The sequence below is a fragment of the Balaenoptera musculus genome, chromosome 1, assembly GCF_009873245.2.
Source record: "Balaenoptera musculus isolate JJ_BM4_2016_0621 chromosome 1, mBalMus1.pri.v3, whole genome shotgun sequence".
Taxonomy (NCBI): domain Eukaryota; kingdom Metazoa; phylum Chordata; class Mammalia; order Artiodactyla; family Balaenopteridae; genus Balaenoptera; species Balaenoptera musculus.
In genome coordinates this window covers 152,271,732-152,297,604 of record NC_045785.1, presented here as the reverse complement: position 1 = coordinate 152,297,604, position 25,873 = coordinate 152,271,732, and the positions used below count along the sequence as shown (strand labels likewise).

At 56.6% G+C, this 25,873-nt stretch overlaps 1 protein-coding gene across 4 annotated transcripts; it reads right to left on the bottom strand.

The window, feature by feature from the left end:
- Positions 1 to 301: 301 nt before the first annotated feature.
- On the bottom strand, positions 302 to 25,873 carry CDK18 (cyclin dependent kinase 18). Of its 4 annotated transcripts, none has more exons than XM_036829775.1 (16): positions 25,632 to 25,744; positions 9,594 to 9,744; positions 9,254 to 9,330; positions 8,562 to 8,687; positions 7,673 to 7,729; positions 6,731 to 6,845; positions 6,449 to 6,543; positions 6,160 to 6,222; positions 5,561 to 5,684; positions 5,325 to 5,445; positions 4,236 to 4,333; positions 3,906 to 4,011; positions 3,734 to 3,776; positions 2,970 to 3,060; positions 2,650 to 2,727; positions 306 to 1,968 (listed from the first exon to the last, which is right to left on the bottom strand). In XM_036829775.1, exons 2-16 carry the CDS (start codon positions 9,715 to 9,717, stop codon positions 1,934 to 1,936), a joined length of 1,353 nt encoding a protein of 450 aa, XP_036685670.1. In that variant the 5' UTR covers positions 9,718 to 9,744; positions 25,632 to 25,744; the 3' UTR covers positions 306 to 1,933. The 4 variants fall into 4 exon arrangements, 3 of the variants coding, with proteins under 3 accessions (XP_036685670.1, XP_036685686.1, XP_036685680.1); XM_036829791.1 differs by having other exon boundaries at positions 307 to 1,968; positions 9,254 to 9,393; positions 25,632 to 25,873; XR_005016972.1 differs by lacking the exon at positions 2,970 to 3,060 and having other exon boundaries at positions 302 to 1,968.

Below are 25,873 nucleotides of genomic sequence, written 5' to 3'. Positions count from 1 at the left end.
GGAGGTTTGTATTCTAGTTCTGCTGCCCTGGCCTTGACCATCCCCCATGTCAACCCTCTCTTGAACTTTCCTCCTTGCCCCCCTAATAAGTCAGAGAGCCACTTGGTTGGGAGAGCACAAGGGTCAGCTACAGCAGCCAGAACCCCAGACCCTTCCCCAGGACTCCTGGCTGGCCCCACCCCTCAGGCACCAGCTTGGGCCACGGCTGGGACCCCGAGCACAGAGCCCCAGGCCTCCTCTGCTCCCACCCCAGGTCACCCAGAGCTGACTTCCAGCCCTGAATGCAGCAGCATCCGGAATACAGCAGGGAGGGTGCAGGGCACCATGCCCATAACCCAGGGTGGGTTCAGGGACACACACAAACCAAACTCTCTCTCCACTTTATATACACAAACAAGCAAGCCCCGCCTGCACTCAGAAGGCCCAGAGAGGGCCTTCTGTCCTCCATTTTTGGCATCAATCTGTCAAAATCAGCTTTTCAGCATGAGACTGCTCACTCCTTTCTGTACAACATGAATTAAATATATTATCTGTCTTTGCGCTGAGTCACAGGACATTCACAGTACAGCGGGGGAGGAGTGGAGGGACTTGTGGGGAAGCCAAGACCCTCCAGGGCTGCTCCTCAGGCTGAGGGGGGTGTGCAGGGGACCTGGCCTCCCCTTGGCCTCGCCATCCAAGATTCAGCCAAGTGTTGAGGAGACTTTGGGAATAGAATAGGTGTGCTCCACAGGGGTGGTGGGGGGGTGCCTTCTCGCGGGGCCACGGCCCTAACACTCCCAGTCCCCTGGGGCTCGGGGCTCGGGATCAAAGTCTATCCTGTCCTGTCCCACCTTCCTGTACCTCAGACTGCGGTGCTGATTCTCTCTCTGGTGACTGCCCTCTGGGGAGGCCAGGGGCATGGGGAGGCTGGTGCCCAGATAGGGTGGAGCAAGGACAGAGCCACGGGGGCTGGGAAGGAGGGGGCGAGGGAGGCTGTGCCAGCCCCAGGGAGCTGGCCCCAGTGTCAGGGTGACCCTGCATATCTGGGTACCGTCCTCGGGACCCTGGCCCAGGGCTGGCTTACCAGCGCTCAGGGATGATAAGCAGGAGCCACTCTTGGGAAAGGGTGGAAGGTAGGAGCTTGGGTCAGAGCTCCAAGGGCAGTGCGTGCTCTACCGCCTGCCAATTTAAGGCAATTCCATTCAGACTGGGGAGACGGGCGGGCCCGGCTGAGCTGGCAGGAGTGCAGCTGGCGGGACCAGGCCACCGCTGGACTCAACTGGGCGTCCAGCAGCATACGGGGCCTCTGGCGAGGAGTGGGGAATGGGGACAAGTGGGGGATGATGAGAAGAGGAGGTGGGGCTACGACTCTCTCTGTTGCTCTGGGGACACCCGCCCTTCAGGTGGGGGTGGGCTTTGGCACACACGTTGGCACCCAGGATTCCAGGGTCCCAGACAAGGTGCCATGTTGCTTCCTGCTCTCAGGGGGGAAGAAGGGGAAAGACGTGTGGGCTCCAAGGGGCCTGAAAGGGACTCGACCAAACCTGAGGCAGGCAGGTACCCTGGGCATGGTGGTGCCCATGTTCAAGGCATAGCGCTCTGCCCAGCCTCTAGATTCTTCTGTCCATGTGGGTTCCATGCTGGTGTCTGAGCACTTTAGAGTGGGAAAGTGTCTGAGATCGCTCCCTGTCCCCTCACCTCCTCCCAGGGAAGCAGCTCATGCCCAGCCCCAGGGAAGGTGATGGAGGGGTTGGTGTCCAGGCCAAGGCCACTGGGGAGGCATGTGGGAAGAAGGGAGAGGAAACAGCCGTGGCCAGCAGGGCTGCCGAGAGGTCTTCTGGACCGGCCGTTAGCCCTCACTCCTCAGTCCTCCGAGGCCACACGGGCCCCATCCTGCCGCAGTTGTGCTCAGTGTGACCTCTCGTCCCTTGGGCCACAGCAGGGTGGGCACAGCTCAGAAGATGCTCTGCCGCCGGCTCTTCCCTCGCCCTGGAGAATGGAAGGAAAGATGTGGGACTGCAGGGAGAAGGCTGGGCCGAAGGTCACCTGAGATCAGGAGGGACGGGCATCCTCCAGAGCTACTCTGATAGAGCCAGCAAGAGCATGTGCTTGGGAGCTGGTCAGCCCTGGGTTCAAATCCCATCTCTGCTACTTACTAGCTATGTGAAATTGCACCTTAGCCTCCCAGAGCCTCAGTCTCATTGTCTGTGAAATGGGGAGCATTAACTAATAGTACCAATTTCAAGGGGTATTTTAGGATTAAATGAGATACTGCATGGAAAGCACTTATCATGTCTGAGGCCATCAGCTAGTCTAGAAACAAAGTACAGTTCTCCCAGGATGGAGGCCAGAGAGCTCAGAATTTGCAGAGAGAATGCACCAGGAAAAGCGTGCACCTTCATCAGGGCTACTGTCAGATGCAGCGTTCTGTCTAGGGTGGGGGTTGAGGAGGGAAACGCAGGAGGAGGAAGCCTGGCAAGGAGATAGGGAAACCAGCCCCTTCCCTGCTCCCCACGGGCCCCCGGAAGACAGGCCAGTGTCAGGGAGGCCACGCCGATTCCCACGGCAGGAGGGGCTGCTGGGCCCTATCTCTGCTCCTCAAGAGGGTGGAGCCGCCTGCCCTGGCCTCCTCTAATAAGAGGAGGAGGTGGGGGAGGCACGAGCCCCTACCTGGCTGCTGAAAGGCCAGGCCCCGGTAGCCTGGGTCCTTCTGGAGCTGGATCTCCTTCAGGGAGAAGATGGAAGCAGCTGGGGTGAGAGAGGGAAAAGGCCGGGAGAGAGCTGAGTGGAGCTGGCCCTGCTCCTGGAGCCTGAGGCCCCCACACCCATCGAGCACCCCCTTAGTTAGGACTGGCCCAGGAGCACCTAACTGGGCCTTTCAGGCAGCACCTTGGATCCACAGGGTTTCCTCCCCTCGTACACCAGCTGCTCCCTTTCTCTGGTTCTGGGGTGGCCCTGCCCCCTTCCCCCAACCTCCCCTACACACTCACTGTCTTCGAGCTGGTGCACACGCTCCCCCAGAGACCGGAAGTAGGGGTGCCTCAGGGCCGCCTCTGCTGACACGCGACTCTTGGATTCGTACTGAAAAGCAGAGGGTGGGGGACTGCAGGGACCCCTCTGGGCAATGCTATTCCCATGTTAAGTTATATGACCAAGAAGGGAAGGGCCAGAGTCTAACCTGAGAAGCCCCTGGGGTCAGCTGCCCGCTCAAGCCAAGGCAGTCTCAGAACTCAGGGTCTCAGGTCTCCAGCCACCAGGAGAAAACCAGAAATGGGGCTTTCGGAGAATGACCTCCTCTTGGGATGGAAATACAGATGCTGAGGCATCTAAGATCATAGCTTTAATAGTAATATTAACATGTAATGCTAACAACTACCCTTTATCGTATGCTTATTCAAGACAGGCACCATTCTAAGTGTATTCCGTAACCTCAATTTATCCTCAAGACCATCTTACAAAATGTGAATGATTCATTCTACTTTGCAGTTGAGGAAACTGAGCCACAGAAAAGCTCTGTAACTTGCCCACAGCTACACAGCTAGGGTCTGAATTGGGGTTTGAGTTGGGAGTGCACCTGCTCTGAAGTCTGTGGAAGCCAGCACTCCCCTCGGGCCTGGTGGGTGGAGGGTACGTGAGGGAGCCGGTTCAGGCTCCTGAGCCCACCAGCATGCAGGTGGGACGGAGGGCTGGGCTGGGATCTTGGGGCTTCAGCTCTTTGACTGCCTGGCCCTGGTCGGCGTGGGGGCACACTCACCAGGAGGAGGCCGGTCAGGAGGTTGATGCCATCAGTGTCCAACCTGCGGGAGGAAGGAGCTGGCACAGGTCTGGTCTATGGGGGTGGGGTGGGACGGGTGGGGCTCACAGCCATCTCCGGGAGGGACGGCCAGGCCCACAGGCAGAGAGGAGGAGTGGGGAGGAGGGGCTACCTGGGAGCATGACTGATGAGCGGCTGGGGCAGGTATCGGGGGAAGTTGTAGGCTCGGAACTCGGACAGGGCCATCACACCAGGCCACGTCTCTTCCGTGGGGGTCCCTGGGGAGATGAGAAGGGGTGGGGAGGGGTGAGAGGCCAGAGCCGAGGGCGACTTGGAGGGGTGCAAGGTAGGAGGTGGGGTCATATAATGACTGAGTCCACCGGGGGCCCCGCCCTGTAGAGATCCGGTGGGAGCTGCTCTTCCCAGTCCAGATATGCGCCCGGGCTGGACAGAGTTCCGGCGCCCCCTAGTGGTGAGAGGGAGGGAGCGGCAGGAGACTGACCAAGGAGTCGGAAGATGAGGTGCAGCTCCTCCTTGACCGTGGAGCCGGGGAATAGGGGCCTCCCTGTGGCCATCTCGTAATGGATGCAGCCAACGCCCCTGCAGGGAGCAATGGGCAGGGGCGGCGTTAGGCTGGACCTCCTTGCACCAGCGCTTCCTAGCGCTGCTCCACCACGATGCCCTGCCACAGTGACTCAAATGGGTCATGGCACCGGGGTGGGTGGCCCAGGGCTGCAGAGGCTCCTAGCACAGCACAGCCACCCACTCCAGCCTCCCTCTGGGGGCTTCTCAGGGCTCTAGGACGCTTTGATCTCTCCCCTTTCACTCTATAGGATTTGGGTCTGCATAGCCAGCACCCATGAGGGAGCTCTTCAAGCAGTGTTGTCTCAAACTTTCCATCATGTGCCCCTCTGGAAGAGAGAAGTCCACAACTCCACTCTCCAAGGAAACCCCTGCTGTAGGGCACAGCAGCCATTCATCAGAAAACTGTGTTTTACCTTTAAAGTTCGGCCATCCTTTCCTTCTACACTGAATCATACGTGCGTTAATTTTAAGAAAAAAAGTATCCCTTCTAAGTTTTTCAGTAGAACTGATGCTTGGGTAAGATTCATCATATTTACTGTGGGGGCCCTCCTGTACCCTCTGGTAACCCCCTATGTACCCCTGGGCGAATATTTCAGAAGCACAGCCTAGGAGAGTCTATTTAGAGCCAGGGAAACCCCAATGTAGCTCTGACTTAATTCTATTTTCTTTTTTAATGCATCTTTTTTTTCCCCCCCCCGTAAACTTGCTTCTCTTTATTTTATTTTTTGGCCATGCAATGTAGCATGTGGGGTCTTAGTTTGCCGACCAGGGATCGAACCCGCGTCCCCTGCATTGGAAGCACAGAGTCTTAACCACTGGACTACCAGGGAAGCCCTCAATTCTTTAACATCCAGTTCAACAGGATGCCACATGGCTTTTATTCAAAAGAGGTTAGACAGTCCTTCGCAGAGGCCCTTGGGGCAGCAAAAGCGAGTCGCAGGTGCGGAAGCCCCTGCCCCACCTCCCCACCCCCCACCCCCCGCCCAGTCCCACAGCGCTTGCTTACCACATATCGATGGGGGTGGAGTACTCCGTGGACCCCAGCAGCACGTCGGGGGGCCTGTACCACAGGGTCACCACCTCATTGGAGTAGGTCTTTGTGGGCACTGACTTGGCCCGGGCCAGTCCTAGGGACAGACCCGTCACTGAACCGCCCCCACCCCGGACAGGGCCCACACCCTGAGGAGACTGCGTCAGATTCCCCCACCACCCTGCCCCAGCCCTGTGGGCTCTGGCGCTCACCAAAGTCGGCCAGCTTCAGCTCCCCTCTGTCGTTGATGAGCAGGTTCTGGGGTTTCAGGTCCCGGTGCAGGATCTTGCGGCGGTGGCAGTAGGCGAGGCCCCGGAGCAGCTGGAACATGAAAATCTTGGGGAGGGAAAAGAAAGGCAGCAGTGCAAGGTGGGAGCATGGCCCACGGAGGGGTGGGGGGAAGGGAGGAACCCTGCGCCTCTTCCCCGTGGCTGGGACGGCGATGGGGACAAGACTGGGTGGAGGTGAGGTACTTGGAGAGCTACCTGGTTCTCCTGCCCGCGTGGAAGCCGCATCCCGGGCCCCATCCACCCCAGGGAATCCCATCCAGAGGGCAGGGCACCAGGTGCACAGAGGAGGCAGGAGGGTGGGGGAGGAGAGAGTACCCCAGCCGGGGAGCTGAGAGGCGCCACACTGGGCCAGGAAGCCTGCCTGTGTGGGGATGTACGCACACAGAAAAGGTCACTCATCCCTCTGAATTTCCCCGGAAGCCTCTCTTCACCCTGGCAGGTAACTCATGCTCCCATTTGACAGATAGGGAACCTAACGCTCAGCGTTAGAGCGCGGAGGTCCATGACACGGAGGCTCTTACCTTGACGTTGTGCATGCTCATGAGGTTTCCACAGTGGTCCAGATACTGCTTCAGGTCACTGTCCTGGAACACAGGGCCTGGCTCAGCGCTCGCCCTGACCTGACGCCTGGCCAGGAGCCCTTCCCTGGGCAGGGCCCAAGCCGAGGAGTGGGACAGGTCCCTGGCTCTGAGCTGCCCCTAAGCCTGGGCCCTTGGGCCATTCCTGCACGGGAGCATCTGAGAACCTGATTCCAGAACAAGGCCTGGGCCACCCCCACCCTCTCCCCCCCTCACCCCTACCCCAACTCACCAGGTATTCAAACACCAGGGTGAGGGAGCGCTCCGTGTGGATGAGGTCATGCAGGGTCACAATATTGGCATGTTTCAGGTTCCTCAGTAAAGACACTACGGGGAGACAGGCCTGCCTGGGTCCCTTAGGCCCCATATGCCCCTCATACCCTCTCCTCCTGGGATCAGCCTCAGGAGTCCCCATTCCAGCAATGATCCTTGGCCCCCAGGCTGCCACCAGGGCTCAGGCCAAGAACCCCTCCTCCCAGGAGCCCCAAGACTACAGGACCCTAGGATGCTGTACCCTCTCGGATGGCAGTGCAGGGCGCGCCTTCCTCATGCTCCAGCCGGATCTCCTTCAGGGCCACGAGGTTCTCTGTCAGTTTGCTGCGCCCTTTGAAGACTGTGGCATAGGTTCCCTGGGAACAAGAACCCCAGCAGCCCAGCCACATTCAGGCCCCGCTCTCCTCTGTCCAATGTCCTCCTCTTTGTGCCTCTGCTTGGGCCATGACTTTGGCAGGACCGCCCTTCCCTACCCCCCCTTCACTGAAATTCTGTTTCTTCCAAAGCCCACTTCTCTGTGAAGCTGTCCCTAACCCCTTCCTGGTCAGAAGGAACTGTCCTTCCTGTAAGCCCCCAGCAGGCAAGGTGTCCCTCTATTATAACACCAGTTTTGTTCTTCCTTATGTTCTGTTGATGTTTACATATAGGTCTCCTCTGCGTTCCTGGAAGGAAAGGGCCACATCCTCCTCCTCTCTGTAAACCACTGCCCACCCCCAGCCTGGAACACAAAGCCCAGCACAGTGTTTACGGAAATAGCTAATAATTACACAGCACAAAAGCTTATAGTGACCTACTCAGTCCTCACAACACCCTATGAGGTAGAACAATTAGGGATCTCCATTTGACAGAGGAAGAAACCAAGGCACAGAGGGAGGTCACATAGCTCACACCAGGCCACGGAGCTGGTAAAAGGAGGAGTTGGGATTTGATCCCAGACAAGAAATATTTGCAGGAAAAAAAAGACTGGATTCTGCCCCAGAGCCCATCAGCCACTCCATCCTCATGCCCTCCTCCAGGACCTGGGCCCACCTTAACACCTGCCAAAGGCTGGGCCAGACTGCATGGCAAGATCTGTGGGACAGGGGTAGCGTGACCGCAGATTGGGGAAGGCTGGGGAAGACCCTGTTCCTCCTCCTAGCCATCCCGCCTGGCGGCCTGGAGAACACCCAACCCAGCCTCTTACCTCCCCCAGTTTGTCCAGTTTCACATATGTTTCCAGTTTCCCAAAGCCGATATCTGACTGAGAGGGAGAGACATAGGGTCCTGTGAGCTTGAAGGCCCCAGCAGTCCCACATAGAGTACACCTCCCCACCCCCAGCCTCCAGCTGGAAAGGGAATGAGACCCCCTGGGGGTCTGAGGCTAGCAGGGTGAGGGCAGCCCCAAATCCTCCCCCTCCGCTTCTCTCTGTCCCTGTGATACAGGAGGGAGGCCTTGGAAGTGTGAGTTTCTTTCTCCCGTGGCAGTGGCGGGTGCAGAGCCCAGGGCTGTAGTCCTGGGATTGCCACAGGCCTTTATCACCTGTCTGTCTACATCCTGCTCAGAAGTCCCTCAAGGGCAGGAACTGTGCCTTTTTCTCCACTGTACTTTGGGGGTCCAGTTCAGAACCCACCTCCCTACAGCCTCTCTCATCAGCACACTTGCTCCAGCTCAGTAGTACCCAACCCTTAACAATACAGACTCCTGGGCCCCACCACCCAGAGTTTGATTCTGTAGGTATCTGGACTGGGGACCAGAATCTGTGTTTTGTAAGATGCTCCCAGGGAAATCTGATAGGCAGCCAAGACTTGGAAACACGGGCCAGCTGGTTTATTGACCTCACCCTGGTGAAGACTCTGGAACCCAGAGGGGGCTTGGAGCTCAGCTCCAGCACTGGTGGGGCTCAACTAGGGAATGGAGGTTGACCAAGAGCACCAGCTATGGGAATCCTCTAGGCCAGCAGGTGGCGCCAGAGGCCCAGAAACCTCCTTGGAAACTGCTACAGGCCTCAGCTAGGACATGCAAAACCAGGACTGATGTCTTGCAGGGGAGAGGGTGTTCCACCCAGGCGACCTCTGACCCTCTTGGGACTCACCAGGGAGGCACGGCGGGACATTCGGGTGAGAGGTTTGGGCAGGTCTGGGCTCTCCAGCTGCAGCTTCTGGAGGAATTCCTGGGGCAGACGGATGTCCATGGGCAGAGAGAGCCTCTTACTGATGTCCTGCAGTGGCCAGGATGAGACAGGGGTGCCAGTGTTTGCTCCAGGGTAGCTAGGGCTGTGGGACCCTCGCCTCTGGCCCTGGGCCTGGCTTTCCCTGTGAACAACCCCAGCAGGACTGAACTGTGAGGCTGTGAGGCTTCAAAGATGTGCTGAGACATACATGGACATCCAGGGGTTGCTGTGTGACCTTAGGAGGTCCCTTTCCCTCTCTGGACCTCAGAGTCACCATCTGTAGAATGAGATTCCTGCAGACACTGCGATTCTGTAAGCATATTTTTCACACACTTGGGCACATGTATGTGGGTCATAAGACCAATAGTCAAATTGTCTCGCCCTTGCTATGTACCAGGAGTGTCCTGAGCACGTGGCATATATTCTCATTTAATCTTCTCGATGACCATTTTAACACAAGGAGACTGTGGTACACAGAGGTTGCGTAGCCTGCTCAAGGTCACAGAGCTAATCAGTGGCAGAGCCGGGATTTGAACCCATGAAGTCTGGCTCCAAGGCAACCACCTTCCTGGGCATACATTTGTGGATGTGTCGTAGAGCCTGGAGCCCCTCACCTCCGTGGAGAAGCGGCGCTGGTTCTGCCGCCGGTACTGCATGCCAGGGGACAGCTGCCCGGGGTCCTCCCCTCTGTCTGCGGGGGAGAAGGTGCTGGACTCTGGCTGGGGGTCTCTGTCCAGAGGACGGAGCTGCAGGCCTGAGACGGAGAGGCATCAGCCACCCTCCCTGCCTCTGCCCCGGCACAGGGGTGGGGAGGAGACTTCACTCTGCCCTTCCCGGACCAAGGCCAGCCCCGAGGCCAGCCGTGCTGTGTGTCACGGTGTGTCAGGGAGGGTGGGGAGGGGCGGGGGGGATGCCGGGTGGGGAGGCGCGGGGGAAGGGCCCCAGACCCCTCACCCTCATTGCGCCGGTTGTGGAGCTGGTTGAACTGCTCTGTGAACTCGGCCAAGGACTCCTCGATGGTCTCGGTGCGGGGCACTGACAGGGAGAAGCGACGCTTAAAGTTCTTCATTTTGTTCATGATCAGCAGGCAGCAGGCCGCAGGGTCCTGGGACAGAAGTGAGAAGAGCGGGTGAGAACACGGCAATGGGTCCAGTCGACACCAAATGTGAATTCTGGGTCTTCCCATCAAGCTCTGTCGCCCCGCACTCAGGGGCCAGGGTTGCACCTTCCTAACCCTCTTCCTCCTCGGGAATCTCATCCCCCCAGGATTCCCTGTCCCTGGGGAGATATTCACAGGGAATATTAAGGAAGCACAGCAAAGTACTGCTCATAATAGCAGCTTGATGTGCCAACAGGATCCTGAAGGCCTCCCCAGGGCCAGATGGTAACCTTTTAGCTGCTGGAGGTCTAGAGAGTTCTGGAAGGAGGCCAGGGGTGGCAGGGAAGACACCAGAACCGGGTGGCCCTAGGGCCAGCAGCTCTGTATCAACTTGCATGGAGGAGCCTGAATATGTCAACAGCCAGTAAGCCTTACTGATTGATGTCCATAAGCTGAACATAGCTTAGCCTACACCCTTGTAACGCAGTCTGGTCCAAACCCCATTTCATCCTAATATTGACACCTGGGAGTCCCTCTCCGGCTTGTCCTGGATCCCCAGGAGACAGGAAAAGAGAGGAAAGGGACAAGGGAGAGGATGTATGCATCTGAGCTGGCCCAGCCCCATCCCTCCTGCTGAAATATGGGAGGTCAGGAGCAGTTGAATGTCTCAAGGGAAAGACAGAAATTTACCGGAAACAGACAGGGCCCCCAGGGAGGGGAGGCTGAGCACTGCCGGCCCCTTCCGCACCAGAACCCCAGCAGGCAGGGTGTCTACTGCAGAGAACATGATGAAGGAGAGGGGTGGGCTGCTCTGCTCACCCCAGGGCCCCCTCCCCAGCGAGAAGAGGTTCCCTCCCTGCAGCTCCTCAGCCCTCTTGCCCCCTGAGTGAGGGGACACCCGCTGGCCTCCCAATGAGACTTGTGCAACTGCTTCTTCCCATAGACCCTTCCTTCTCTGTTCTGCCCTGAAAACTCAGAGTGGGGCTGTCATGCCTTCCCTTCCCTTTCCCCCCTTCCCCTCCCCTCCCCTCCATGGTTTCATAAGCTCCCAGTGTGGCCACCCCCTCATTTCTACTCTGCCTCCTTCTCCCTCAGCTACAGTGGGGCTGGGATCAAGAGGCCTCACAAGGGCCCCCACCCACGCCTGCCATGAAGCCATCAGGGCTAGCCCTGTGATGGGAGGGGGCCACCCTGCACCCTGTCCCAGCTTTTACCCATGCACCAAGCACAGCCCATTTCCAGAGGATGCTCTCAGCACTGTCACTGGCCAGTAACCAGTTGCCAAGGCAACCAGGCCCCTCCTGAATCCTGGTTTAAGGGATTATGGGTCAGTAACATGTTTACTTTGTTTATGGATCACATCCTTCTGTACTCAGCCAGCCTGGAAAGGGTCCTTTCCCTGGCTGTCCCCAAATGCAGCTAAGTTGTGGCCCTCCAGCTCCTCTGAGCCCAGAGACTGGGTATTGCCAGGCACTCCTTCGTCAGGCTTGGCACCTCTCAGAGTACAGGCGTTGGGTCTGCACTGCCAGCCGAGCCTATCTCTGTCAGTGGGCTATGAAGTCTCACTCAGTTTGGCTCAACAAATGAAGTGCCAAGCATTATACTAGGCACTGGGGTTAGTGGTGAGTAAAGCCTGGTCCCTCTTCTCAAGGAACCTGGGGGCTGTGAGGCCTCCTTTGATGAGAAGGTAGCTGAAAGCTCTTCTTCTTCCAGCTTCCTTGCAAAGCCCACCAGCCTGGAACTTTCTTACTTCTCCATCTCCAAGCTCATTCCTGCCAGCCAACCTCAGCCACTCCTCCTGGCTCTGTGCGGTGTCCGGGCCTGTCGTCTGCAGGATTCTCATGGACAGGAAGCTCCCAGAGGCTTCCACCCACCTCACTCCTGTGCGCAGCCAGCCGGGGATGGGGGGGCATAGGGGGGCTTCATGATGGTGGCAGCGTGTAGGCTCCAGTGACAAGAGGACCTCGACACGCCCTGACTGTTGACTCATATTTCCCACACGACAGGAGAGTGGAGATGTCCCCATCGCACAGATCAACTGTTTACAAGTTGGCTGAACATCAGCATCAGCAGGGAGTATTGGGAAACGTTCAGATGCCTGGGCTTTGCCCTCAGATTCTGGAACTGAGGCTCTGAGGATGGTGCCTGGGAAAATTCATTTTTTAAAATCATCCCCCATCCCACAAGTTGCATGGGGTGGCCAAAAAACAAACAAACAAATGAATAAAACCCATGCCCAATGATCTGAACACTGGAGCTATGGTTGGGAAGCACCTGAGGTCTAGGTAAGGGATGGTAATCTGCCCAGGTTTCCAGATCGCACTAATGGGCTGAGATGAGGAATCCTCGAAGCTGCGGAGGCACAGGAAGGTGGAGGAATGCTGAGTGGAGCAGGAGACCCACCAGAAGGGGAGAAAATGTCTGCCCTGGACAAACTGATGCCCCAAGCTCAGTCATGGTCATCCTAGGGGGTGGGGCGACTGGGCACTTGGCTCCCTGAGGTTTGGGCTCTGCCAAGAGGGGCCAGTCACGCCCTCTTCTAAAAAGAGGCCTCCCCATAAAGCCATCCTACAGTCTGGGATTTATGGGATGGCACATTGGGTTTGTGGCTCAGGAATCCACGAGTAGCTGCCATATATCTCACGCCCTTGCATTTGCCTGTAGGGGAGGGAGAGGGGAGCTCATCAAAAGCCTTCTGTGAGGGAGGCCCCCAGTCTCTACAAGACAAAGGAGAAGCGGCCTGAACTGCACCTGCCCTCCTTGTTAGCAGCAAGGAGACACCAGTGGGACCAGGAAGCATGTGGACGGTGAAACTGGGGACGGCTCACTTGAGCAGGAATGTGGAGCCAAGCAATGCGGACGATGGGAACCAGCTGCTCTGCACCCGGCCTGAGAAGAGACTGAGAGGAAGTGGCTGTCACTGTAGCAGGAGCGATGGCGGTCAGATGTAGGGATGGACTTCCTGAGGGTGGCAGGGGAGCAGGCGGCAGGGGTGGTGACCATGCAGAGTGGACGCTGCCCTCGGATGGGGACAATTGGGGCCTTGAACCCGGCAGGGTCTGGGTGTGACAGGGCAGGCTGGGCAGTGAATGGTCTGTTGTTCCCTACCTCAGGACACAAGATGCCTCTGTGACTTCTTTCTTTGGAGAGTCAGTTCCTCAGATTTGAGGGTCAGGGGGGAAGGGAGACAGGAAAAAGGCCTGTTACCTTCGTGCCGTCTGCCCCTCACCCCCATCTGGGAATAGAAGGGCTCAGTGTGACCCAGCCTGAAGCCAGCCCGGGGCTGGGCACAGTGTGGCCTTTGTCCCCAGGGCCAGGGAGCCATCTGGGGCTGTCCCCGGGCAACTGGTGCCAGGGGAAGAGGGAGATGGGCGTCCAAGGACGCTGGCCTGGCCGGGTGGGGTGGGGGGATGCTGAAGGAGAAGTCCCCCTCAGGAGCTGCAGGGGTGGGCAGGCAGACCCCCAACCAGGCCTTCCCTCCTGCCCAGGTGAGTCCATAAAGTTCTCGGCCTACCTCCCATCGCCTCCTCCTGGGCACATACCAGCCAACCCAGCACTTCCTGCTGGTGCCAGAGAAGCAGGTAGCACAGGAGGAAGGAGGAGCCAGGCCGAGAGGAAACTGACACTTGCCCAGAGGCCGCTATGTGCCCCACGAGAAAGGGCTGGACTCCTGGAGTGTCAGCAGGAGCGGGCACTCACAGAGACCCCCCATTCTAACCCTCCCTGCCTCGCCCGTGGAGGACAACGCGGCTCCCAGAGGGGAACTGACTTGCTCAAAATCATGCAGCAATTTCCTGGCTGTTGCTAAGTACACAGACTCAGTGACCACATTGCTCCTTTCTTCTCCTAACTGGAACTCCCCCACTCTGCCCCTCCCTGTGGCCTAGGCTGTAAGTGCGGTTTTCTACCTTGCAGGTCTCCTCCACCGCCACCCTGAATTAAAGTCAGACAACCCCAGCTTCCAATCCCGTGCTACCACTAGCAGGCTGATGACGGCGATTCAGTGACACCATCGCTCATAGCTTTGGCTCTAGTCTTTCATTCAACAATTATTTATTGAACATCTACTACGTGTCAGGCACTGTTGTTGACCCTGAGAATCCACTTGTGAACAAAACAGACATTAATTCTGCCCTCATTAATCCTGACACTCTAATGGGGGTGGGGAGAGGCAACAAAGAAAATAAGTAAATAAAATATACGGCATGTTACATGGTGACAAGTGCAACAGAGAAAAATAAAACAGGAAAGAGGGATGGGGTGTGAGAGGTGGGATGTTGCAGTTTCAAATAGGGTGGTCAGGAAGTCTTCCCTGAGAAGGTGACATCTTCTGGGAAAAATTCTGAGTAGGCACTGGGGAGGGAGCTAGTCATACAGAATCTGGGGGAAGCAGGTCAGCAAGGGAACAGTAGGTGCAAAGGTCCTGAGGCAGAATTGAGTTTGGTACGGTCTGGGAACAGCAGTGTGGCTGGAGAAGAGAGCTGATCGTGTTGGGGCACCTCGGGATTTGGGAGGGTTTGTGGGGATGAGTGATTTGATCCCATTTAGGTTTTAATAGGCTCCCTCTGGCTGCAGCAGGGAGCTTGGTCAGGAGGTGATGGCTGGGGGAAGCGTAGAGCAGTGGAGGTGGGGAGAAGTGGCTGGATTCTGGGTATATTTTGAAAGTGGAGCCAGAGGGATTTGCGGACAGATTGCATATGGCGTGTGAGAAAGGAGTCAAGCAGGACTCTGAAGGGTTTGGCCTGAGCAACTGGAAGGATGGGCGGCCATTGTGGGGATGAGGGATGGTGGGATTGGAGGTCTGGGTGGGGTTTTAGGCATGTGTTTCATGTCCAGTGGATGTCTGAGTGGGGATGCTGAGTGAGCTGACACAAGGAAGACACCCAGAAAATGTTAGCTCTCTTTTCTCCTTTTCTTTTTCTCTCAACTTCCTGCACAGATGTAAAAATGTACCAGAAAAGAGGCCCATATGAAGCTCATCAAACACATCCCTCACAGACGTTCTTATAGCCCATAAGGCACTTTGAAGCCTTGGGACGGAAGAGGAACAGGGAACAGGGAACATGGTTGGCAATCGGCAGGCCTGAGCCACCAGATGGAGAGGGAAAGGCCAGGTAGGAGGGGTCCCCCCAATTATTGACGCAACTTGGCAGGGCCACGTCGGGCAGGGGACCTGGGCCTCCTAGCTGACTGCTCTCATCCACGGGGCAGGCCAGGCCGGCCCACGGGCCCATCATCCAGGTACTGCAGAGGTGGCCTGCTGCTCCCCACCCCCTGGACAAGCTCTGCCAGGCCCCAGAACTAACACCCGCCTCTAGGCTGTGACCCAGACCGGGAGACCATGGAGGCAGAAAAGGAGATGGACAGAGCATCCAGGGAAGCTGGGCCACAGCCTCCCTCTCACAGAAGTTTGGCTGCAGACTGGGGCAGAGGGCGGAGGTCAGCTTCACTTCCTAACCTCCAGGAAGCCAGGCTCTGAGATTCCTCAGAGAACTCTTTGAGAAGCCCCTTTGCCTTCCTCCTGAATAAAGTCCCATTCACAATAAAGCCTGCAACCCAAGGTCCTTCAAGACCTGCCCTCCCGTTCCTCTCGGGCTCTGCTCTCCCCACTCCCCAACACAGCATGCAGTTCAGGTCCTGGGTCTTCAGAAGCTTCCCAGACCCCCTAGGACCGCAGGGTGCCCATCTGATGGTGAAAGTACATCATCCACAGGATCACAGTGAGGACTTGCCTCGTGCCTCCCTCACCAGGGGTGCTTTGATTCCTGTGCCTAGTGCTGGTCACATACAGCAGGCCTGGCTGGCTGTTGCACCAGCACACGGAGCACCTACTGCATTCCAGGCACGTTAGATACTTTTTCAAGTCCCTCTTTTTGCTTTGTTTTCTTTTCTTTAAGCGCTCAGTCTCTGTGAGTTCAGGGACAGGGGAGGAAGGATGTAACTTCCAACTGCCCACTTTCTGAAGCCCAGAGGGTCTGACCCTTGGTCCCAAAGGCTGACCACCAGCTAGGATCCTTATGACATTCTCTGCTGCTCACTTCCTGCCCCCACCTCAGCCACTCAGCCACTCTGGGCCTTTGGGCAGGTTTCAAAACAACTAGAGGCCACGGCTGACCAAGTCTGCAGACGTCATGAACTGAGACTTCAGAGACACTCCCTCCTTCCAGTAGAACTGTGCCTGCAGGGAGCCAGCAGATACCATCTCTTCCTTCACCCTCTAACTGACCCTGCCTTGCACAGCTTGAGGCTTTAGTTTCCCTAGTTTGCGACAAACCTCAGGAGAAGCCAGTCACCGCATGACTGCCTGGAGCTGAGAGGCAGTGGCAGAAGCAGAAGCAGAAGCCCTGGAGCCCTCATCACTCACCTCATTCCGCGAGCTCCGGCCTGGATGAGAGAGGCTGTCAGCCTGGGGCCTTCTGAGTGGCCAGAATCAAGGGGACAGATAGGCCTGCGGCCACTCTGCCAGCGAACAGATGCTCTGGACACAGGGACAGAGCTCAGAGAAGATTCTCACAGCCCCTGTTGGAATGCAGGAAGCAGGCAGGGAAGGCCTTCCAGGAGCAAGCAGGACTAACCTGCAAGAAGCCGGTCAGGAGGCGAAGTGTCTGGGGCTCAGGGTGGCCCCTGCCCTGGACAAATGCACCACCAGCCTCCACGGCATCCTACCTGATGCAAAAGTCCCGCAGTGAGGGCCACGTGCTGCCCAGGCCTGCTCTCCAAAATCCTCTGCAGTTTGGAGTCATGGAAGATGTCCCAGCTCTCCCACGTACTAGCACTATGACCTGGGAAGACACCCATGCCTCAGTTTCCTTGTCTGCTAAATGGGGATAATGCCTAACCTCCTATCCAATTGCCACTGGCTGTGAGACCTAACTTTCCCAGTTGCTTTCTGATGATGTCACTTCCCTATTTTGAATCCTTCAATATTAACGCCACCCTCAGGAAAAAGTCCAAACTCCAGTGGCCAGAAGATTAGGCCTCCTGTGTTTTGACCCCTGTCTCCTCCTTATCTCAGCTCTCACCCCTCCCTGGGGGGTCCAGCTTTATGAAATGTACTTGGCGTTCTCAGGGTAAACCACACTCACGGCCCACATGAACCTTCACTTGGCCTGGGATGCCCTTCCTCATTTTTCCCTAGGTAAAACCGCTGCCAAACTCAACTCAAGTGCTGCTTCCCCTGGGAAGCCGCACGTGGCCACCGCTCCTCCCTCAAGGTAAAATGAGATGCTTCCAGAGCAGCCTGTGCACATTCGTGACTAGATGGTGATGTCTTCATGGCAAGAGCGTGGTCTCAGGCAGCTCTGCTTCCCCAGCGCCTCATGGTGGAAGGAACCTACCAGGTGCTCAGCCAGTGTTTGTGGAATGAATGAACACACGGCTGAATTAGACCATAGCCAGTGCACCATAATGACTTGTTCAAGCCTCTTTCCTCTGTAGACATTTAAACCTTAGGGTCATTGAAGACAAAGACCTTTTGGCACCTTGAACCCCCAGAACACTCTGTCTGTCTGTGTGCAGACCCTTCCACTCTCAGGCAGGCCAGGGACCTGTTTCTACGTTTATCTTCTCCTTGTCAGGCCAGCCCCACTCTTAGCAGGTGGGACTTGAGCCCAGGGGGATGGCCTGGCCCTGCCCTCTTTCTGGGCACACTAGAGCAAGCCCGGGGGTCCGTCAACCAGCCCTGGACTCCCTAGGACATCTTTCCTCCTCGGTTCTCCTGGCTCTCAGTGGGAACTGGAACCCAGGGACCTGTGGGCCAGGGACAAGGGGAAAGCCAGCAAAGTGTTCCCATCTTCAAGGCTCAAGTCAGGCATGACCTCTTCCTGGATGCCTTCTACGATGCCCCTCATGTCCTCTCTAGCCTGAAACCCTGCTGGCCCAGCCAGGTGGGGGCCCCTTGTCTGTGCTCCCATGACATTCTGGATGTCCCCAAGTAGCACCCTTGGCTCCCTGTACTGTAACTGCTTGTTTGTCTGTTTCCCTAGTTTGCCTGCGGGCTTGTTAAGGGCAAAAACTGGGTCTGACTCATCATTACACCCCCATGTGCCTGACATGGGGCCTGGCACCAAGCAAACCCTCAAATGATCAGTGAGCAAATCTATGAAAGCTGAAAATTCCTGGTTCTGGGAGCTATCTGGAGGTAAGAGGGCTGCCAGGAGACTGTCAGTTGCCCACTGGACTCCAAGCCTCATCTGTAACCTAGCCCTCCTTCTCCAGCCAACTCTTCCCCATGGCAGTGGGGGGAGCGTGGGCTGGGGCAGAGGGGGCAGCTTCCTGCCCAGCAGCTACTCCCCCAGTGAGGTCTGTGGAGGCCTCAGGGTTGGCAGGTGCCACAGCACAGTGAGGGATGGACAGGGGATGGAAACAATCCTAAAGAGAGGTACCAACTGAACATGCACCGAGTTGGGGCCTCCAGGGCTTGTGGAGAGGGGGCTTGGCAGACCTTGGGGCCCCCCTCATGGGCTCCCATCCCCTAGGGGCAGACTTCCAGGGCCTCACAGGTCAGGTGCACTACCCAGGCTCAGACCTTGGCCTCAACCCCTACAGATGACCCCTCCTGACCAACCCCCCCCACCCCATTGGTGTGGGCCCCACATCAGCCCTGCTGATACTCTGCTCTTTTTGGCTTCCTGAGGCTTAAGGAACGAAGTCACGTATATCATCTTCTGGTATTTTCTTTTCAGCCTTTTCTGGAGACCCAGCTAAGGCTGGCCTGTGATCTTTGTGGAGGCTCTGGATTTCTAAGTGATAAGATGGGACAAGGTGCCCTTCTGTCAACTGTGGTCCTGGCCGTGCATAACATCCCAGACCAGAGGCTGGAGCAAGGAGCCAGCGCAGGCAAGATCTCTGTCTCCCATGTCTGCTTCCAGACCAGGCCTGCCTCACCTCCCAGACAGAGAAGACCCTTTTCCACTCCTCTTAGCAGCATCCATTAAAGACCCTCAAGGAAGGTCCCTCACCTAGTACCCAGTGTTTTTAAAATTCCAGAGTCTGGAACCTCTTCTTAGGTCTTTCTTCCTAAATCCTAATGGAAATAGCTCACAACTGTTTCCTCTCTGTTTGCTTAAGGACAGATGCTGATGCCCACCATCCTCTATTCCATCAACAGGAGGAGAAATAAAGGCATCCAGGTCACCTCTCCTTCAGCCTTCCCTTGTCCAGATTGAAGAACCTGTCATGGGATCTTTGTTAACATCTCTTTGGTTTTCTCGCCATGTCCAACTTTAGCAACACAACGGCAGGGGCCTTCAAGCTCTGGCATCCCGGGGGACTGCTCAGTCTCATGAGCAGGGAGGGCAGGAGGGGAGGGTTTCCCAGCACCTCCAGACCACATTTCTATTTATACTCCACTCCCAGCCCTCCACCGCCACTAGTTTGGCCCAACAACGCCAGGCCCACATTCTGAAGGACCCTGGCCAACATTCTCCATCCTTTAGGGCAAGCTGGCTTCCTCACACTCAGCATGGCCTCCCTCTCACCAAGCTGGGCCCAGGCGGCCGCCTCGGCCTGGACCACCTCCCTGCTCCTCTCTGTCTCCAAGGCCCCCTCTGGGATGCCTCTGAACATCCTGCAGTTGTTCACCTGTTCTCTAAACGTCCCATCAGCGGCACCCACCACCCAGAGCTCAGGGGTGGCGCTGGTTTCTCCTAGACCCTCTCTCACTTCACAAGTACCCACTCAGCACCAGGCACTGTCCCAGGCTCTTGGCTTGTCTTCCCCTCCCCCAGCCTTCTGGTTCTCCTGCTTCTTTCTCCCTCCCTTGTCTGGTGGACTTACTTCCTCTACCTGTCCCTGAATGTCGGCGCTCCTGAGAGTTCCCTCTTTGGCCCTTTGTTCCTCCCCATCTACACTCATCCTGGTGACCTCATGCTCTCCTGTGGTGGAAACCACCACTCATGTGCTGATGACTCCCAGATCCACAGCTCTGGCCCCACCAAGTCCCTGAGCCTCACACACACAGGCCCAACTGCCTGCTGGGCATTTCGGTCTAGATGTTCCCCTAGGGTCTGAGATCCTAGAATTACCCACTGGGCCTAGGACAGTCCCCGAGATAGCAAATAGTTTGAGATGTGTATTTAAATGAAAAGGGCATTTGTGTACAACTTGTAAAAGCTGTATGTGTGCTAGATATACATGTGTCATACATGTACACTATATAAATACATGTAAATACACTGTATATAATCCAGAAGGATATAAATATATATATGTGTGTGTGTGTGTGTATATATATACCCACACAGACAAACATATATATATTCCAGAAGGATCTAAGTTAAAATGCTAACAGTAGTTATATAACAGGGTAGCAGAATTATGGGTGATTTTAATACCTTCTTTTTGCTTATTTGCATCTTCTAATATTTCCATAATGAACATTCACTGCTAATGTTAAAAGAAGAAGTTAACGCTTCTTTTTAAATGAAAAAAAAAGTATTTTTAGGTAGATTCCAGAACTATTTAGTGCAAACTTTGGGAGAACTATGGTTTTCTTGAGAAGGGTCAGCAAACTTTCCTGTAAAAGGCCAGACTGTCAGTATTTTAGGCTTTGTGGCCACATGGTCTCTGCCATTATACAGCTCTATCCCCATAAAGGACCCACAGACAAGATGTAAATGAATGTGTGGCTATGTTCCAGTAAACCTTCACTGTGGACACGAAAATTCGCATTTTATGTAACATTCAAGTGTCACAAAATATTACTTTCAACTTTTGAATTTTTCCCAACTACTTAAAACTATAAAAATCATTCTTAGCTCATGGGTCAGAGTAATATAGGCTGGATTTGGCCAAGAGCCATGGTTCGCCAAGCCTTGCCCTTGGGCATCAGTGCCTGCATGGCGTTTGAATCCGGCACCCACTCCTTTGGGAAGTACTTATTTTCCTCCTATCTGACAAGGAGGAGGTCTTCCAGGCCTTTCTCACCCGCTGAAGCTGTGGCAAGGACCAGCGGCCCTGGCCTCAGCTGGGGGAAGGCCCTGTGCTGCAGAGTTTGGGGGATCAGAGGCAGAGCCCCTCCTGGGGTCTCTGAGCACAGCTCACCTTGCCAGCAGGATTGGCAAAAGCTGGAACCACAAACCAGCCGTCCTGGAGAGAGCTCTAGAAATCCCCTAGTCTGTGTCCTCGTTTTTCGGGTGAAGGACGGAAGACTCAGAAAGGGGAGCGAGCTGCCCAAGGCCACTGGGTTGATGGGGCAGAGCCGAGACTAGAACTGAGGGCTTGTGACTTTGAGTTCCATGCGCTTTCTGCTGCCCCAGGGTTGGAAGGGATGGCAAGGACCTGGCCGGAGACGGCATTCCCCGCGCCGGGCACCATTATCGGGGAAATCAGCAGCCCATTGGAGGGCTGCCTTGCACAGGGAAGGAGCCAGGCAGGTCTGGCGTCAGCCCAGAATGTGGCACCCAGCCCAGCCGTGGCAAGGGGTGCTGCCAGCTGGGCTCCGTGCCAGGAACAGGGAGGGGCTCAGGGCCCCCTTTCCTGGCCTCAGCCTATGCCCTGCTGGCAGAGGGGGTCTAGAGACCCAGCACCGCTGATGTCATGAGTGTGATGCCCTCCAGTGCAGGACCTACCACCTACCTGCTTCCAGGCACTGGATCCTGCCAGGATGTGGGGAAGGACAGCCACGTCCCCTCCTGGGCCTGGTCACCCAGCAAGAATCTCCTTTGCTGGGTGGCTAGGGCCAGAGGAGAGAAGGAGCCCCAGTTCCTGAGGGGATCCCCAAAGGCAGGAAAGGGGAGGCTCCTTTAGGGAAGCAAGGTGTGAGGACAAAAATCATTCTGGAGATTTGCCAGAGCTTCCTACAATAACGATAAAATGGAGAGGGCGCTCAGGGTAAGGGAGGGTGGAAATGCTTTAAGAACAGAGTTTCCTGCCCGACTGGGGGCCTGAACCCTGGTTTCTACAGGGATCAAGGAGCGGCCAGGGTCCTGAGAACTGCCAAATGTGGCCACTAACTCCGTCTGCCACCACCCTCGATAATGACACCAGGCAGGGCAAAATTCAAGGAATATTGTGGACATTATCTCATTGGAATTCTCACAACCACATGAGGTAATACTATTACTCTCTCCATTTTCTAAATGAGGAAACTGAAACTTGGGTGAGCAAGTTCCTTCACTTAAGGCAACCACTTACTGAGCGACAGCGGCAGGATTTGCACTGACCCTGGAGTCCATACACTGCCCCCACCCACGGTGAGCAGGAGACACTCCACACACAAAAATGATGAACGCACCAGCTGGCCATTGTCGGGTCATGCTGTCTACACTGACCCCTCTATTTCCAGGGAAGACTTTATTTAATGTTGGAAGGGTGGGGTGGGAGCACAGGGTGAAACCATTATCCAGAGTTCCAAGAAAGAGGGTCTCACCACTGTCCCTTCAAAAGTTCGGGCCAATGTCTCCAAGACCAGGGTGTCCTGTCTCACCAGGGTCATTCATGCTGTCCGGAAGCCTCAAGACCCTTTTCAGTTCAAAGGCAATTCTCACACCCGCCTCCTCATTGCTCCTCCTCTGCAGACAGAACCGTGGAGATTTCAGGAGCAGATGCGCTCTCCTTCAGACAGGAGGTCTGGCTGAGATGCGCCTACAGATTTCCCTCTTCCTGGTCTGCTGCTGCGCCACTGGCCAGCTCCTGCCAGGCCCAGCCACTGGCTCTGTCATGATCCTGGGTCCCAGACCCTCTGCCTGAGCTGCTGGGAGTCCAGCCTCAGAGCTGGGTTCCGTGTGTGCGCACACATGCGCTGTGGGGACCAGGACAAGACCTTGGTTTGCTCCCACCCCCTGGAGATGGGAAAATGCCTACTCAGCAGCTAATGCCAGGAGGGCAAAGGGTCCAGGGTGGATGGGGGAAGAGAAATGTGACTCACACCCAACGGGGTGAAGCTAATCAGGTGAGTCTAGATCCAGGCCAGCCACTCCCTCCCGGACAACAGAGCAGAACAGGGACTGCAATTAATTAAGTACTGGAGGAGGGTCTTCTTACCCCAGGGAAAGGAGGCCCTGCCAGAGGCCCTCAGAGAAGGGAGCTGTTGGGTTTCCAGGTCCCAGTGCCTACCTCACTCATCCTAGAAACTGGGATAGAGGGGAAGGTACAGTCCCACAGCACAGGCTCCTGGTCACCTCCAGGCAGGTTCTCATCCAATTGGTACCCCACCCCACCCGCCATTCTCTTACACAGAGCCCTCCTCCCCAACCTGGAGGAACAGGAAAGATACTGTCTAAGGGCCCGGCCTGATGGCATTAGGAAAGCCTGCCTCCGTCTCTACTGAAAGCCAGGCACAGTGCGATAACTAGGAATTCCCTTCCAAATAACAAACACAGCTACCGGTTATTTAGCATTTGCCGTGTGCCAATGCATTACTTCATTTAATTCATGCAACAACCCTCCTTATTATGATCCCCATTTCACAGATGAGGAAACTGAGGCTGGGAGAAGCTCAAGAGTTTGCTGGGGAGAGAGAAGTCACACAGCTGGTATTGATACTTGCAGGAGCTGGGCTGGCCCTCTCCTTTAGGCCTCAAACTCAGGGAAGGAAAGAAGAAATCTGCAGAGGGATGGATGGAGATGCTGGACAAAAGTCCAAAACAGGGTGACCCCAGAAAGTAGAGGCACAGTTGGAGTAGGAGCTGGGAGAAGCCAAGCCAGGCTCTGCCCTATAGTATGGGGCTTGTTTGCCTGGGCACAGGAAGGCCAACTTGGCAGAGGACAGTCTGGGTCTGTCGAGAAAACAAATGCAGCCATAAAGGCAGCTTATCTCCTCAAGGCCCGGTGGGGAGGCTTCCAAGGCAGGCAGCTCGATCAGTCCCATGAGATCTTAGACCAAAAACCTACTTGTTCCTCAGACCGGGTACCCTCTCTCCTGCAATCCATGGAGAAGCTTGGTCCTGCCTGGCACAGGATAAGAGGGAGCCTGCTTACTGACAGCACCAGCCCCATCCTTCCTTCTCCAAGGACGGCTACAGAACCAGACAACTCCAGAGTAGGCTGGCATCTCCCTTGACGGGGCAGGAACTAAGAGACAGGGGCCTTGAGGTCAGATGAAGTGGGCTGGATCCCACCTTTGTGGATTTGGGGAAGAGTCTTTGTTTCCTCACCATAAAATGAAGATAATAATACCTACTTCATAAAGCTGTCTGACACACTACTTGGCACCCAATCAATAATAAATGCTCAGTCAAAAATAAAATCAATAAACGGTAGACACTGAGGCATTCAGAAATCGGATGTAACTTACTGAAGTCTACTCTGGCTCTGGAAACCCCAGTAACTCCGGGAAGAATGAAGGCTCCTGGTGGGCGCGCGCGGCCAGCGGGGAGAGTCCCAGTGGGCAGTGAGGTTGCAGGGCTGGGGGAGGTCAGCCTCACAGGCTCCTCAGGGGCACAGGAGGTTGACTGGGGCAGGGTAACCTGAGACAGCAGCTCTGCTGTGGCAAGGTGACCCTCTCTCCAGAACACCTTCAAGATGCAGACCCAAACCCAGGAGCCAGCGTTGCCTGGGGCCATCTTCGCCTTCCCCCAACCCTAAGCAAGGTGGTCCCAGCCCCCTGCCCAAGGCAGAGGAAAGGTAGGGGATCTCTGAGGACATGTCTGTCAGCCAGACATTCCAGGCATCCCCGTCCTCGAGGATTCTACTCCCTCAGGCCAGTGTCGGGGAATGTGCTGTGTGCCCATGCCCAGTGGAAAACGCCACACGAACATGCCGAATCTCACAGGGCGCTGACACAGGAGGGGCAGGCTGGTGGTGTCAGTGAGTCACAGGGCCCAGGACACAGTTGGGGAACTGCTGAGGGCCGGGCTGGTGGTGGGGCTGAGGTTCTGGGAAGCTGACCCCCACTCCTCACAGCCCCAACTCTCCCACCCTTGCTGTTGGGAAGGGGTTCAGAGAGAATCAGAAAGACGTCACTGGTGCCTAGCAGGGCGTTGACCCCAAGCACAGAAGATCAGTTACTGTCTCAACAACTGGCCTCCCACCACAAGGCCTGCAGACAGCTCCAGAAACCCCCGCCCCTAACAGGGAGAGAACAGAGGCTTCCAGCCAGAGTAGACCTCAGATTTCTGATTCCTGATTGTCTCCCCCGAGACAGGAGAATCCTCAAGCCACATCTCCCAACAGGCCACCCACCCTTTCCCACCGCTGCGTTAACCCTTTGCCCGCTGCTGCTGGGTGGGGAGGTGGCACTGCCCCTTTGGGCTCCCGGGTGGGCAGGGAGAGAAGAGGCGCAGTAACCCCCAGAGGCCCCCACTCAGCCCCCCCCCCACACCCCTCAGCGCTGGAACCTGCAGGGCTTCACGTGTCCTGTCCTTCCACCTTCACCCCAGGGCCCTGGCCTCCCACCCAGCCCCAGCCTGCCTCTCTGGAAAGTTCACCGGAGCCCAGAAAGCCCTTCAAGGCGGGATCTGGTCCCACACTGGCGGATTCTCCCGTTACCGGAGACTCCTGACCCTTGCCCTTCCCAGAAGGAAGGGAAGTGAGAAAGCGCCTGGTTCCCGATGAGGTGGAAAACTTTGCTTCCTAGGAGTCCGGGGGCCAAAGTGAGTACCGGTGGAGACTCCCGGGAGTGGGGGGGTGGGGTGGGCGGAGGATCTGAGAAGGCAAAACAGTCCTCCCTCCTAAGCACCTGGAACCTGGGACTGGCCTTCGCAGGGCATCGCCCACCCCCCAACACTCTTGTCCACTCGCGTCGAGATCTCGGACCTCCCCATGTCGCTCCGGTATTTCCCTCCAACCTCTCGCCCCAGGGCAAAAGCAGAACGGCGCCTTTAAGAGCCGCTCCGCTTACCTTTGCTCCGTTCACCCGGCGCGGCGGTGCCCCCTCCTCCGACCTCCCCTTCCTCCCCCGGCGCGCCGCCCGCCCAGCCGGCCGGACACAGCGCACCGCCCTCGGGACTCACCGCGGGTGTCCTGGGGTCCGCGGCGCGCCGGCTCCAGCCCGCGACAGCCGGGGTGCCGCGGGTCTGGGCGCCGTACCCTGCGCCCTGCTGGGGTCCCTGCCCGGGCTCGGGGCGTCTACCCCAGCTCCAGAAAGGTGAGCGGCTCCCCAGAGAAGCTGCAACCTGAGCTAGAAGAGGAGGAGGAGGAGGGAGAAGGGGAGGGGAAGGGAAGGGGTGGAGGAAGGTGGGGAAGAGCAGGGAGG